Source organism: Heteronotia binoei, chromosome 5 (assembly GCF_032191835.1).
Source record: "Heteronotia binoei isolate CCM8104 ecotype False Entrance Well chromosome 5, APGP_CSIRO_Hbin_v1, whole genome shotgun sequence".
In the NCBI taxonomy this organism is placed as follows: domain Eukaryota; kingdom Metazoa; phylum Chordata; class Lepidosauria; order Squamata; family Gekkonidae; genus Heteronotia; species Heteronotia binoei.
Genome location: NC_083227.1, coordinates 43,929,598 through 43,945,219, shown reverse-complemented (window position 1 = coordinate 43,945,219; position 15,622 = coordinate 43,929,598). Strand labels below are relative to the sequence as shown.

The following is a 15,622-nucleotide window of genomic DNA, read 5'->3' as shown; positions in this document are numbered from 1 at the left end:
TGGGTATTTGTTGTGGTTGTTTGACAATGGGAGGATGATGTATGTATTTTGTTTGTGGCTTAGTTATAGACTAAGTTATATGTTTTTTTTGTGTTTACTTTTCTTTTTCTTTTGTGGATGTAATGTTTTTCTTTTCTTAAATAAAAGTAAAATTCTTTCAAAAAAAAAAAAGTTGCAAGAATTCAGCACTATCAACTTTCCCTAGCAGTGTGACCCTGCTCCAGATCACATATACCCCACTTACAGCTGCTTTTCAGGGATGCCTGGAGTTCCAGTGATGGAGCTCCAGTGTCCCAGGTAAGCTTGTAGGTACAAAAACATTGCTAGGGTAGAGCTGAACCTCCTGATTGCAGGAATTCCTCTCTCCACTATACAGGCAACAGTTATGTTCTCTTGAGAAAATATCCTGGCCTGCTTAGGTACTTCACAGCGGGACCTGTCAAGCTGCTGATGGAAATATTTATTTATTTATTTATTACTTTATATTTATATCCCGCCCTCTCCGCAAGCGGACTCAGGGCGGCTTACAATATCATAAAAACAATCAATTCCATAAAAACATATAAAACCATAATACATTTATAGGTTAAAAACTATTACTAGTTCCAGACGAGAAGGACTTTGGTCTTATCCAGCAGACAGTTCCCTGAAATGCTCATGGCCTAATGCCTTTTGTGTTTCCTCATGTGAATACAGCCTCTGCAAAGCAAGCTCACTGAACCAAGTGAAATCCTAGTGCCATGCCAAGAAGATAAGAACCCTGCTGGATTAGACCAGGGCATAGAGGCCAAGGCCTTCCCCTGATGTTGCCTCCTGGTTCTGGGATTTAGAGGTTGACTGCCTATGAACACGGAAGTTCCCTTTTGTCCCTGTGGCTAGTAGCCACAAACAGACCCATTCTCCAGGAATCTGTCTAATCTTCTTTTAAAGCCAACTGTGAAGGGGTGGCCATTGCGGCAGCACTTCAGGAGATAGCTTTGGAAGAAATTGGAAGAAGGAAGAAAGAGATATTTCTCACAAGGGGTCTAGATTAGGGGCTAGTTCAGTGTGTGTATTCTGAACATCTGTAACATTATATAGATCAGGGGTGGCCAAATTGCAGTTCGGGAACCACATGTGGTTCTTTCATACATACTGTGTGGCTCTCGAAGCCCCCACCAGCCTATTGGCTGGCTTGGAGAAGGCATTTGTCTCTTTAAATCACTTCTCTAAGCCAAACCAGCTGGTGGCTTGGAAAGTGCATTTAATGTTAAAGTTGCTTTCTTTTCACCTCTCCCTTCCTCCTCCCGCCCCCATCTATTTGCCTGCCTTCCATCGGGGAGGGACGGTGGCTCAGTGGTAGAGCATCTGCTTGGTAAGCAGAAGGTCCCAAGTTCAATCCCCGGCATCTCCAACAAAAAGGGTCCAGGCAACAGGCATGAAAAACCTCAGCTTGAGACCCTGGAGAGCCGCTGCAGTCTGAGTAGACTTTGATGGACCCAGGGTCAGTATAAGGCAGATTCATATGTTCCTTCCTTTCTTCCTTCCAGCTCCCAAACATTTGACGTTAATGTCTTACAGCTCTCAAACATCTGACATTTACTCTGTGGCTCTTACATTGAGCATATCGACCATATGATATTTAATCTCTGCTACACAGAATGCAGCATCTTGGAAACCCCTGACATATGTAAAATTTTAAAAGCATGATTCTATCCCTGGGGGGAAATCTGAAAGCTTTTAGTCAGTGTCTGCTGCATTGCTGAGTGGAAATAAGAAATGCTGGTTTTAAAAGGGTGATGCATTGGTTCCTTTTACATTTTTGTCTCTCTCCCACTATTAAATATTTTAAAACCCTGTTAATATTGTCCCAGCCCCAGTTCTCCATGCTAAAGGTGACTACAGGGGAACCTCTTCATTCAGAGCCAATAAACCTCTGAATACCGGTGCTTTGCAGGCAAAAGGGTGCCAGGTTCAATTCTTGACATCTCCAGTTAAATGGCTTCAGATTGTGTCTGTGTGTTAAGCGCTGTCAAGTCACTTCTGACACAGGGTCATGATTTAATGACCTTCAAAATGTCATTGCTTAGGTGTTGCAAACTCAGGGCCCTGGCGTCCTTGGTGATGTGCAAGGCCTCTGCCTGAGATCCTGGAGAGCTGCTGCTGCCAGCCAGAGTAGACAAAACTGACCTTAATAGACCCAGGGTCTGACTCGGTATAAGGTGATTTCTTACGTTCATTTTTAAATAAATGCCCTGAACTCAGGTAGGCCAAACGAGCATTGGGGAAAGTGGAGCCTCCAAACTATGAAGAATGAAGGGCTGTACAGGCTTGTGTTCCAGCTTCTTGTTTGTAACTGTTTATATATTAACTGTATACCTGTAAACTGAATTTGCAGGAGTTTGTTTTTCTTTTAATATATGCTGACTTGAGAGTCCCATTGGGTGTTCAGGTGTTCATAGGTATATAAACAGCAGGGCCTGATCTAGGGAGGGGCAGAGGGGGGTGCTTGCCCTGGGCGCCGATGGGGGGGGGCGCCAAATTGGGTATGGAGCCCATTGTAATCTATGGGACCAGAAAATTGAATGGCCCATAAGGGGGTGCCATTTTTTTATTTTGCCCCCCCCTCGAAAAACGTAGAACAGGTCCTGATAACAGGTGTTCATATAAGCAGGGAACAGGGGTGGGGGACACAGCTGGATCTGCACTTACGATTCAGGAATCCCTTGATTTGCTGGATGAGGTCTCGCAGTTCTTTATTGGAGTGCTCCAGCCGGGCTTTGGTGGCATTGGCATTGTCCAAGGCAGCTTGAGCTCTCTGCTTGGCCACTCCTGCCTGGGCTTTAGCTTCAGCCACCTGTCAAAAAGCACAATGGATCTGCTGGTCAGCCAGAAGGGGGCAGCAGATACACAGGGATGCAAAGGACCCAGTGCACAAAAAATACAAAAGTGAAGAAAAAAGTTCACATGCTGCACTTACTTCCTTTGTTGTTGCCCCATGCAATGCTACCCAGACCAAATTTGTTTCAATTTGTTAATTTCAACATTTTTCCTATTGGATTCTAACTTTGTACTACTTTGCATGCTTAACCACTGCCCACCAGCTATATGTAATGTAGCACTGCTCATTTCATCGTCTGATGAAGTGTGCATGCACACAAAAGCTTACATTCTGAATAAAACTTTTTTGGTGTTAAAGGTGCTACTTGACTCCAACTTTGTTTTATTGCTTCAGACCAACACAGCTGCCCACCTGGATCTATGTTGAGACTAGGGTTGCAAGGCATGGCTTGATGGGGGGAAGTGGGTACCTATTGCAGGGGGAAGGGTGGTCTTTCTTGCCACCCGATGATGTCACTTCTGGAGTAAGCCAGAAGTGCCAGCATTGCACTGAGGCAACCAGGGCTTTTAAAAAATAGAAAAAGCCCAGCAGGAACTCATTTGCATATTAGGCCAAACCCCCCCCAACATCACCATTGTTTTGCACAGGGCTTTAAACAAATTAGAAATAGGCCAGCAGGAACTAATTTGCATATTAGGCCACACCCCCTGATTTCAGGCCAGTCAGAACTGCATTCCTGTTCATTCCTACTAAAAACAAAAACAAAACCTGGGGGCAATGCTCTAGCACTCACCCCAAATACTGCCTGGAATTTCTGGGCAAGTGCTAGAGTATGGCCCTGCTGTGATGTTGGTGTTTCCAGGTTGCACCAGAAGTGACAGCATCAAGAAGCGATAAAGACCATTTTACTGGCCTGCTTCCACCTGCCCACCAGATGAATGTCAGGGAGATTCAGCAGTAATTACTTGGAGGCACCACCACTAGAAGGCACCTAAGAGCCTCGTGGTACAGAATGGTAAGCTGCAGTACTGCAGTCCAAGCTCTGCTCACAACCTGAGTTCAGTCCCAGGGGAAGCTGGGTTCAGGTAGCCGACTCAAGGTTGACTCAGCCTTCCATCCTCCTGAGGTTGGTAAAATGAGTATCTGGCTTGCTGGGGGGCAAAGTGAAGATGACTGGGGAAGGCAATCGCAAACCGCCCTGTAAAAAGTCTGCCGTGAAAATGTGATGCAACGTCACCCCAGAGTCAGAAATGACTGGTGCTTGCATAGGGAACTACCTTTACCTTTTTAGCAGGCATCTGGTTTTTGTGTTTTTAAAAACTTTATATTTATTAATTTTGTGCATATAAATACAATATGGTTTTCAAAACAAAAAAATACGTTGAATAATAAATCCAGCTTTTGACATGTACCTTCATATCTATACATCACTAACTGCTATACCAAACTGTTTTGTTTTTAATAAGAGACCAAATCCATATACTTTTTTGGTAAGACACAAACATCATTTGAATTAGATGTAATATATTCAAAGAAGGAAAACCACTTTCCTACAGAATTAGACTTCTTTGTTGGGCATTCAGCTAATACTAGTTGCATTGCTATTTTATCCACTGCAGCAATGCCCCACACTTTCAAAAAACTTTGCTTCAGTGTTAGAATCTTGTTTGTTTTCCACTGCCAGGCAACAAAAGTTTTTGGCAGCTATTAACAAGAACGAGGCTAATTCAGCCTTTAATTCACCCGTTAAGCATACTTGAGACCCATGTCCTGGCATTTGCAAAGGGCCACATTCTGGCCTCCAGATAAAATATAAGAACAAAGAAAAAAGCCTATCCCCCTCCCCTCCCTCTGCAAAAGCAAGTCTTACTTTCTCCCTCAGAGCTTACCTGGCGTAGCAATAGATCCACATCAGCCACAGCATGGCGTAGCTCACCTTCGGCATGGCGGGCTCGGTCTAATGCATTGTCAGCCGTGGCCACTGCCCCGTTGCAGTTGAGGCCCCCACAGTGGCGTCTGCCATCTTCATCACGGCAACCAGCGCCTCCACAGGGGCTGCTGGAACAAGGGAGATCCCCCGGGGCACCACATACCTGGCAGGGGAAAGGGGTCGGATAGCTGGTGAGACTGTGGCCCTCTCTCACTCTCCACGGTGCCTTTCTAGTCTGCCTTCCTGAACCATCACATCATATGTACTATCTTGTTTTTACTGCACTTTCTAATTTATTTGTAACACAGTTGTTGCAGTGTTTATGGTATGTCATTTTTAAAATTAATCTTTATTATATAATTAACCACAGAAAAGCTCACATTAACGATCCTTAACATAATCAATCAAATGGCAGTTGTGTTCAACTAAGTAAATAATGTAAAAAAGTAAAACATACAACCTTCCCATTAAATATTCATAAATCAAGCCAACTATAAGCTATTATTCCATCAAAATTTTTATGAAGTTAAGATCGTTTAGTATCACAAAAGCCTGCTGATCCACTATATTAACCAGGGGTGGCCCAACTTGCTTAGCGTAAGAGCTACACAGAATAAATGTCAGATGTTCGGGAGCCAGAAGGCAGGCAGGCAAATAGATGGAGGGGGAAGAGGTGGGGAGAGATGGAAAGAAAGCAACTTTTAACTTTAAATGCATTCTCGAAGCTGCCGGTTGGCTTCGCTTGGAGAAGTGATTTAAAGAGAGAAATGCCTTCTTCAAGCTAGCCAATAGGGTGGCCGGGGCTTTGAGAGCCACACAATATGTGTGAAAGAGCCACATGTGGCTGCCGAGCCACAGTTTGGCCACCCCTGATATTAACTATACAGTTAAGATCCACAAACATATCAATTTAACAAATTAAACTATTCATACCTATCCACTTAGTACCTTATGTTCCCAGACATCTACCTAATAAATGTTGTATTCCTTTTTACAACTATTTAAAAATAATAAAAATGAATTTAAATAAATTATTATTAAAATTAACTGTTATTTCATTTTCCAAAAATTTTAAAAGGATTGCCGACTCTGTGCAAAAGGTTTCTTGAATCCGCCAACATGCAACGGCACTCATTGTGTCCATTTTGCAGGGTTTAGGGTACGTCTGTCTTATACTGTGTGCATTGTTTTCCAATTTTGTAAAGTGGCAAAGATGGACTATACATAATGTAAGTAAATGAATAAAGTACATAAATGAGGTTTCTGTCTAACCTCCAGATCTTGATTCCTTCTTATTGCTCGCTGTTGTTCTTGTTTCCCATGATGCTTCACTCTCAGCACTGTCTCCTCTCCTCAGCTTCATACTCAGAGCATTTCCTTCTCAACCTCACCCACCTTCTCATTGATCCGATGAAGGCGAAGCCCTCCAACGCGTGCTGACAGCTCAGTCAGGGCTCTCCGGTTCACTGCATTCTGCCGGTTGAAGGAGTCCCTCCGTGCTGCCATGAGACCTTCCGTGCGACGTCGGATGGAGGCCGACTGGCTGACAGGACTAGGCACCGCTAAAGTGGAGGTGTTGGCCCGGCGCTCAGCTTCTCTCGACTGCTCAAAAGACTTGCGGATACTATCATATGCCCCTGTAGAGGATGAAGAGTTAATGAGAAGCATCCGAGGCCTGTTTGCTGGGCAGCAAAGACTCTGAGCTCGTACTAGGCCTTTGAGATATATGTTTCTCAAGTTCTCACCTAACCTGCTCCTTGGGGAGGGGGAATTAAAAGACAAACTGGGACTGCAGAAGAGTGAAGTAAGCAGTGCAAGGCATTACCCATTTACCTTGCCCTAAATGCCTTTTAGGGATTGTGGCTCAGAGGTAGTATCTCTGCTTTGCACACATAAGGTCTTAGGTTCAATCCTTGGCATCTCTAGTTAAACGAATCAGGTAGCAGGTGCTGTGAAATGCTGGAGGACCACTGCCAGTCAAAGACAACAATACCGGCCTTGATAGACCAATGGTCTGACTCAGTATAAGGCAGCTTCTTTGGCCATATCTATTTAAGATGGGCCATGGAGAACTTCTGCTTGTCAGAGCAGAGCTAGATGGAGCCATGTACTGAATCAGTACACAACAGTTCTGTATGTTCTCCTGTGCTCATAATTTTGGGGTGCATAGGTTGGGAAAAGCAGAGAAAAGTTTTAAGGCAAGGGTGGTGCAGAAAGGAAAACACTTGATAGACTAAGGCAGATGTAACTCTCACCATTAAATACAAATGTAGCTTTTTATCTCCATTGTTAAGCTTCAAAGGGGAAGGAAACAGTTCTGTAAATCTGCACACAGCTAAGTACAATGCCAATTGTTTAGTGCCCAAAACAACCAAAACAGTCACCAAAACAACTACTCTCACACTTCATAGAGAACTTCTGCAACCTATTTGCCAAAAATCCAGTTTTAAGTAGGGCAAAGGACAAAAGGTTAAACACAGCAGAGTTGAAAAATAATACCAGTAATAAAAAGTTGACAGCTCGCCCAAGGCATGGCTGAAGGATAAGACTGATGGCTGCCTCAGCATTTGACTTGTCAGAATTCTGGCTGTCGTGCAACTTGACAGCTGGTAGAAAGCTGAGGTAAAATCACCAGCTCTGGTGTCTGCTTAAATATTACATTTGTCTTTGGTCTGAAGTGAAGTTCATAGATGACTTTTGAACTTTCCAAACCCACCACTCACAAACTTAAGCACTGCACATCCACTCACACCCAAACCCACACCAGTAATTTGGTGGTGACTGCAAGCCAAGGGTGCTGAGCCTGCTCAGAAATCCCAAGGATAACTCGGAAGGGCCTGTATGTGGATTTGGCTGCTGGGTGAAGCAACCCAGAGGACACTTACCTGGCACATTGGCATGCTTGAGCGCATCCAGCTGGCGTGCCAGGTCTGCCAGGCTGAGGTTGAGGCCACGAGCGGCACGCTCCAAAGTGCCCAGGGCATGGTTGGCATTGAAGTTCTCATCCTGAGTTGCGGTTAGCAGCCCCTCCAGGCGGGTGAGCGTTTCTGTGACATCTGCTATCTCCTGCCTAATAAGACAATGTCAATCAAAAATGGGAGCGCTGTCACTCCTCGTGTACCCCATGGGAAAGGGAATGGGCAGAATGCAGCCCTCACAGTCCTAGCCTTATTAAGGGGGATTGAATAAAATCATTGTGAATCTATTAATGGCTGCTGGTTATCTTAGCAACAATGGTTGCTGAGCGTCAGGAACAGGTCCCTGACAAGTATAGTTGGGGTTGACAATATGACCTGTTTGCTGGTATGATTATCTTTGCACATCAACCACATCTAACATCCATTTTATTTCTTAAACATTCAGTGCTTTTTGTGTAGGAGAGCCAATTTATAGTGTTTAAGTGTGCAGACTCTTATCTGGGAGAACCAGGTTTGATTCCCAACTCCTCCACTTGCAGCTGCTGGAATGGCCTTGGGTCAGCCATAGCTCTCGCAAGAGTTGTCCTTGAAAGGGCAGCTTCTGTGAGAGCTCTCTCAGCCCCCCACCCACTTCACAGGGTGTCTGTTGTGGGGGAAGATGATAAAGGCAATTGTAAACTGCTCTGAGACTCTGATTCAGAGAGAAGGGTGGGGTATAAATCTACAGTCTTCTTCTTCTTCTAGTGGGATGCTCCCAGTTTGCAGGCAGAAAGGGAGCATGGGGAGATAACTCTAATCTTGTTTCTCCAGGCAACACTGATAGGGACCAACTGAATTCATTAGAACTTGTGGAATGTGACCTTGACGGAAGCAACACTGAAGCCTGAGAAAAGGCTTTATAATAATTAATTCAAATGACTTTGGTGGGTGTGGGAAAAAGGAGAGCCGTTATTTCATGAGGTATAATTACTGGGGGACTGCCCATCCACGTTAGTCTGGCAAGACATAGTCTTGCGACCACATGCTGATAATGGTTGCTATATGATCTATTGATTAAGCTTCTTCCACATATACTCAAGGAGTCTGATGATAGTATCTGGGCATATCCTTACACTCAGAAGTATATATTGTTGATTACCAAATAGGGAAACAGGGGTCATGCTTGTGAACTTCCCACCAGGCAAAGTGTTTCTTGAAGAACCCTGGACCAGATGAATCCATCTGGCACAGTCAGCAAAGCAATTCTTACTTTGTCCACCTCCCAGACTCGTTTATATGCCGCTCCTCTCACTCACCGCAGTCCATCCATGTTATGCAGGAGATGGGTGATGGCACCGGCGGTGGCGTTGCGGGCATTGACGATGGCCTGGACGGCACTCAACTTGTCCTGCAGCCGACGGAAAGTGCCCTCAAAAGCCCCGGTGAGGCCCGTCAGCTGGAGCTGTTGGGCGCGCTGGGCCAGGCTGCGGGTGCGGGCTGCCAAATCCTGCACAATGCGGTCCCAGTCTCCGAAGCACTGGTGGCAGGGGTGGCAGGCCGGGAAGTCACCGGCAAAGCCACGGGAACACTGGTCGCAGCGCACTCCCGACACGCCTGGGCGGCAGGAGCAATGGCCGGTGACACGGTGACACTGGGGGGTCTCGATCCCATGTGGGTCACAGTCACAAGCTGCCCGCCACACAAATGCAGAAAGAAAGAAAGGGTTCATGAGCCATATGTCCCACTTCCTTGTGGCCTAGCTTCACAAGGCATTGGCCCCTAGCCCAGTCTCTGAATAGCCTGATCTGGTGCAGCAGGACTTTTAAAAAATATATTCTTTTCCTGTTTTTCAGTTTGCCTGTACCTGGATTGCCCAGGTTAGCCCAGTCTTGTCAGCTGTCAGCTCTTGGTCAGCCCTGGTTAGTACTTGGATGGGAGCAGGCCTTGAATTCAGCAGGAGCTCACAGAAGCGCAGCTCCTGAACCTTTCTGATGCCCCCCCCCTCCTCTCCACCTACCTAGTCCATTGAATAGTAGGTGCAGCTGCATAACAGTTCCTAGATTAGGAGAACAGCCAGCCAGCCACCAGGAGCTTTGCCACACCCCCAGCAGCCCTCATTAACCCCTGGAGAAGCCTGCACCACCCTTCCTCCATTTCTTATGTGATTTCGGGCAGCGGGTGGCTTGCTGGCCTTTTGACTGGTGGGGGGGGAGGAGGCCAAGGACAACCCCAGGTGAGCGAGGCATGCTTGGGCTGGCTGGATCTCTAGCCAGTTGAAGCAGGCCTCGCTCACCCAGGGCTCTCCTTTCTTGCAGCGGTTTGCTTCTGGCTGGTGGGGGGGTGGCATATGCTAATGAGTTATGCTAATGAGCTCCACCACCTATTTTTCTACAAAACAACCCTGGATGAGAGACCACCACTGCTGGCTGGACTCTCCCCAGTGGAACTCCTAGCACTCAGAGTGGGTGCAGCCCACAAAGCCCAGTCGACACCAGCATTGCCCTGAGACTTCTACTCATTGGGTGGTAGAAAGTGCTCTCAAGTCACAGCTGAGTTATGGCAACCCCTGGTGGGGTTTTCAAAAGACGCGTAAAGGTGGTTTGCCATTGCCTGCCTCTACAGAGTGACCCTAGACTTCCACGGGTTTGGGTTTTGCACATCACCTGCAAGGTGTCTGAATGCTGGCCTGTGCCCCACCTGCTTCTGTCGGCTTGCTGGCCGCACTCACCTCTGCACTGCTGGCTGGGCTCCCCCCAGTGGAACTCCTGGCACTCAGAGCAGGTGCGGCCCCCAAAGCCCGGTCGGCACTGGCATTGCCCTGTGAACTGCAAAAGATGGCCAGTTGGAGGGACAGTGGCAGGAATCCCTAAAGCAAGCCCCAGCACACTACCCCCATGGCCAACTGACAGAAGGAGAATGTTGCCTAGGCTCTGAGATACATGACCTTGGTACCACCACCACCACCACCACCACCACCATCATCATCATTCTAAGCAGGGATAAAAATTGGGTTGGATCCAGCAATCAATCCATGGAAGGCACTGATGATGAGATTTTTCCCATGTTCCCCTCCCACTAGCAGGCCTTCTTAACTCTGGGAAAGTTTATTCCCATGGCTGCAGACCCATATGGTTTTAGGGGCTTCCACATGGCAACAATTCCCTGTGGTTTTCCTTTTCCCACTGTCAGTTCAGGACAGCAATAACCAGGCTTCCAGGTGGCCTTGACCTGTCCCAGTTCCCTGTCTGCAGCCATCTTCCCATCCCCCCCCCCAGTGTCCTTTCAATTTGAATAGCATTATAATGTTATAACAATTCGTGTGTTGGGCTGACACTGAATTCCCAGCTTTCTTTAAAAAAAAAAAAAAGTCTCCAGCACCTTTTTGCTGCAGAGATATAAGGGGGAATGTGTATCTCTGTAATGAAAGGAGCTAGAGACTTACTTTTACAATGAAAGCTGGTGTCTGGAGTTGGGGTGAGCAGTGGAGCAACTTGGGTGGACAGTACCACCTAGCTGGAGAGGACAGGCCTGTGCCTGGACTCACCCACACCAACAACCCCTGGGATGGGAAAGGGGCTGGGAAGGCAGGCAGAGCTGCAGATAGCCCTGATGCCTGGACTTCCTGGGAGTCCACCTCCACTGGGTCTGGAGCAGAAACACTGGAGGCACTCACCTGGGGCAATGGCAGGGCCCAGGTGTTATCAGGCAGCGGCAACACCTGGGAGACAGGGCGAGTGATCAGCAGAGCAATGGACCACAGTGCTGCAGCTAGTGGCACTGTGGCAGGCCACAGCAGAGCCCAGCTCTGGGAACAAGACAGCGGTGGAAGCAGAGGAGGTAGCTCCTCTGATGCTCCCTGCAGCCAGGTCAGAACAGTCACGGGTGGAGCGGACAAGGAAGAACATTTAGGGGTAGTTGGGAGGGGTGGCGCCTGGGACTGAGCCCGCAGGCTCTGAGCTGACCTCCACAGCACCAGGAGGACAGACAGGGGAGGCAGCCATTCACTGGGGAACGGGGCAGGGTTGACAGGCAGAGAGAGGAAGAGAGCTGTTGAGTCCAGGACACAGAGGGGACCAGACAGCGGAGAGGAAGAGCAGGAGCAGAGTGAAATTAGCCCCTCCCCTCTTTCTGAGGCCTTGAGGGAGCCTAGGCACCACAGTGGAGGGCGGCATAAACCCCAGGGGGGCAGGCAGGATGTGACAACTACACGAATTGTAATAGCATTTTAATGATATACTGGTAATCAACTGCTGATATAAAAATCCTAAAAAGCTTCCCCCATGGGTAGGGGAAGGATATGGACACCACAGAGAAAGCAGCAGGCAATGGCTACCATGTGGAAGGGATGGTGCTCAGCACAGAAAGAAAAGGGATGGGTACTGTAGTGTAGTATTTAGAGACTACTATTTGGGAGATCTGGCTTCAAATCCCAATGCTGCCATGAAGTTTGCTGGGTGACCATGGCCAGTCACATGCTCTCTGCCTAATCTACCTCACTGGGCTGCTGAGAGGGTACAATGGGCAGGCCTCATTCAGCAGGAGCTCACAGGAGCACAGCTCCTGAACCTTTCTGAGGGTTCCCCCTCTTCCTCCTCACCTTCTCCACTGAATGCAGCTACATAACAATCCCTGGATTAGGAGAGTGGGCAGCCAGCCATCAGGGACTTTGCCACGCCCCCAGCAACCCTCATTAACCCCTGGAGCAGCCCGTGCCACCCTTTCTCCGCTTCTTATGTGATTTTGGGCGGTATGCTGGCCTTTTGACCCACACATGGATCTCTAGCCAGCCTAAGCAGGCCTCGCTTGTCCAGGGCTCTCCTTTCTTGCATTGGGTTGCTTTTGGCTGGGGAAGGGGGTTGAGTTATGCTAATGAGCTCTGCCACCTATTTTTCTACAAAACGACACCTGAAAATGGGAAAAGGAGAAGCAGGTGTCCCCATCTCCTTGAAGGAGAAAAAAAATGCACTAGATAGGTATGGGATGGACAGTGGTCTGAATTGCACCTGCCGCTGGTGAGCACACATCAGCAGATGCCTTATTGGTCACTATATCCTCTGGTTTTCTTTGAATCAATTTTGCTGCACACTGCAGTTGCTTTACCAAACTCCTGGACACAGTGGCTCTGAGTCTGTGAAGCAAGGAGGTGAATGCTCAAGCGTTCTTTCTGCAATAAGCTTATTAGGAGGCCTTAGGGAAGTTGCTGTTCCCCAGCGTTCAATGTTTTCCACTCCTCCAGCTTCCATCACTGCATGCCCCAGGAGCCCCTATCTGCCTTCCCCGACCACTAAGATTTGGCTCACCTGATTGCAAGCAGGGCTCAGGGAGTACTGGGGGTGGCAGCTGCACGGCTGGCAACCCTGCCCGCTGGCTAGGTTCCAGAAGTTGGGGGCACAACGGTCGCAGCTCTGCCCTTGAACGCTGGGCAAGCACTGGCATTGCCCACTGCTCCGTTCACACAGGCAGTGGTCCCGTGATGGACACTCACTGCGCACAGTGCCCAGGAAGTTACAGGAGCAGCCTGCCGTGAGAAAGGCAAACATTAACTTGATCAACAACAGAAGGGAAATGTTATCCTGCTTAAATGAAACAAATTGTGCCTCATTTGGAACACTAAACCACAGACTTCCAGTTTCTGAGATCCAAGAGGATATAGGGGTAGCATAGTATATGGTGTGATTGTGGCTGAGTGCAAGCACACAGGGCAGGAGACATGGGACATAAAACGGCAACAAGGGGCTTTCCAGCATTTTCATTTTTCTCACTTGTAAGTTCCTGGTTCTTTGCAGGGGAGGATTGTTCTGCACAAGTTTTGATTACTCTAGTGGTTGATTTGATTTCACACTGGTTTATGTCCAGCATAAAAACCTGCAGTTTGAATCTGCATTGAGATATGCTGGACATCAACTGATGTAATATTGAATCGGCCACTAGAGGGAGCAAAACACATGTGGAACAGGAACTTACAAGCAGGAAAATGAGAGTGCAGAAAAGCTCAAAGATAATGTTGTCGTGACTACTGAGAATTTGCTTTCCCTCTCTCCTCCCTACATGAGCAGAATGTGATTCAAGGCTTTCTGGTTTCATCAAGCTCCAGCGCACTCTGAGGCTCAAACACATGAACATTTGAAAACTGGAGCTTGTGTGTTTACTCCTTTAGGGTGGGGTCATGGCTCTGTTAGAAGATGGTCTCAGGTCCCATCCCTGGCATCTCCACTTGAAAGGATCAGGTATGAGGTGATGGGAAAGACCTCTGCTTGAGACTCCCTACTGTCAGAATAGACAATGGTGATCTTGAGAGATCAATAGCCAGACTCTGAGTAAGGCAGCCCCATGTGTTCAAACAAGAATTTTAAACCAGGAATTAAATTTTGGCTTGTGGGGAATGAACAAAATCCAATTTGCTGAAGCATCTCAATTTGGACAATGCAACGAACTGGAGCTTGATCAACACAGTTCTGTATTTGAAAGAAGGTAAAGGGGCGGGGGTGGGGGGGAAGCATTAGCCCAGCAACAAGCTGTTTTTGTCCCCCCAATTCAAAGCCTCTTTTTGTCATGATGTGTGGATGCAGGCAATCTGCCTTTCAATTGATCCATGAAGCCTCAATGCGTGATGAAGCAGTCACTCCTATTCCTGTACATGACAGAGATTTGCCTCCCCTAAATCCAGTCCAATGGGCCATCACTAATCTCATGTTTTCAATTATTGCGAGGATTAGGAAGCATCTACAAAAAAAGAAGTCCGCGCTCTGAAAAGGATGCCAGATATGGAACTAGAATTACACAGGGCATTTGTGGGTGCCATAGACAATATATATTTTAACCAACAGTTAAAAATATTCAGTTTTAAATTTGGAAGCAATGAAATGAAGCATGACAACATATAAGGTGCAATCAGACTTCAACCCCTCACAATCTCCCTGCTCTTGTAATTTAACAAGTCATTTGTTACTTGACAAAATAATCTGGAATCCGCAGATGCTTCTTTGATGTCTCTCCCAACTCTAAAAATACATCCTTCTATGGTTTAAGGAAGGACAGGTCTAAGAAAGGTAGGAGCAATGTATGCTAAATGCTAGCTGGAAGCAGAATCTCTCCCCAGAAGACACTTACGGCGACAGGTACGACGGGTGGCATCACCGTAATAGCCCACTTGACAGTGCTGACACTGGTCCCCCTCAGAGTGGTAAAGGCAGCGGAGGCAGCGGCCTGTGCGACGGTCACAGGATTCCAAGTCTGAGGTATCAATGTTCTTGTTACACATACAGGGCTGGCATCGCCCCCCAGCCTGCCACGGGTTGCCGTAGTAACCAGGAGCACATTCATCACAGCGCTGGCCTGTGTAAAGAAAAGGTGTTTTTTTTTCCCCAGGGGCTGACACAAGTAGCAGTAGACCACTGCCCCTCTCTCAACAAAACATACTACAGTCACTGGTATTTCAACCCACAAAGCTCAGCTTCCATGGCCTAGCAACACCTGCTGTAGCATGAGGTCATGAGCAGGGACATTATATCCTTCCAGCCCATCTTATGGTTTCTGGAATTCTCCACCACCTCTCCACCATGCTTACTGAATGCCAAGCCTGACAGATGATTTTACCAGATGGACAAAGAGGTTGGTCTTGCCTGTATAGCCTGGGAGGCAGCTACACATCACAGTCCCAGAGCGACTGTCTTGATGGCAAGTGGCAGCAAAATGGCGTCCAGAGCCAGGTGACTCAGGACAGGGGCAGGGGCGGCAATGGCCGCCTGAGGCCAGCACGGGGTTTCCATAGAATCCAGATGCACACCTGCAGATGAGGAAAAGACGAGGGTTGTGTATTTCACATTTCTAGGCATTAGCTACATTAAGCACTTCCTGCACTGAATACAAATGCCTGAGAACTCTATGTTTCTTGGTTTTGTAAGCCAGTTCCCTAGCCTACAGCAATGCAGAGAGCAGGCTGCAACCACAGGATAACTGTAAAAGGCAATTTGA

The 15,622-nt window shown here is 47.5% G+C and overlaps 1 protein-coding gene across 1 annotated transcript in view; it reads right to left on the bottom strand.

Moving 5' to 3' along the window:
* The window catches only part of LOC132572405 (laminin subunit beta-2-like), a 65,393-nt gene that overhangs the window by 10,119 nt on the left and 39,652 nt on the right, over nucleotides 1-15,622 (bottom strand). The window contains exons 20-28 of the mRNA XM_060239365.1: nucleotides 15,271-15,434; nucleotides 14,759-14,983; nucleotides 12,949-13,166; nucleotides 10,377-10,473; nucleotides 8,965-9,337; nucleotides 7,637-7,821; nucleotides 6,147-6,388; nucleotides 4,711-4,914; nucleotides 2,692-2,836 (exon numbers count right to left, since the gene is read on the bottom strand). Coding sequence (XP_060095348.1) covers nucleotides 2,692-2,836; nucleotides 4,711-4,914; nucleotides 6,147-6,388; nucleotides 7,637-7,821; nucleotides 8,965-9,337; nucleotides 10,377-10,473; nucleotides 12,949-13,166; nucleotides 14,759-14,983; nucleotides 15,271-15,434 — 1,853 coding nt within the window. The remainder of the gene's footprint in view (nucleotides 1-2,691; nucleotides 2,837-4,710; nucleotides 4,915-6,146; nucleotides 6,389-7,636; nucleotides 7,822-8,964; nucleotides 9,338-10,376; nucleotides 10,474-12,948; nucleotides 13,167-14,758; nucleotides 14,984-15,270; nucleotides 15,435-15,622) is intronic.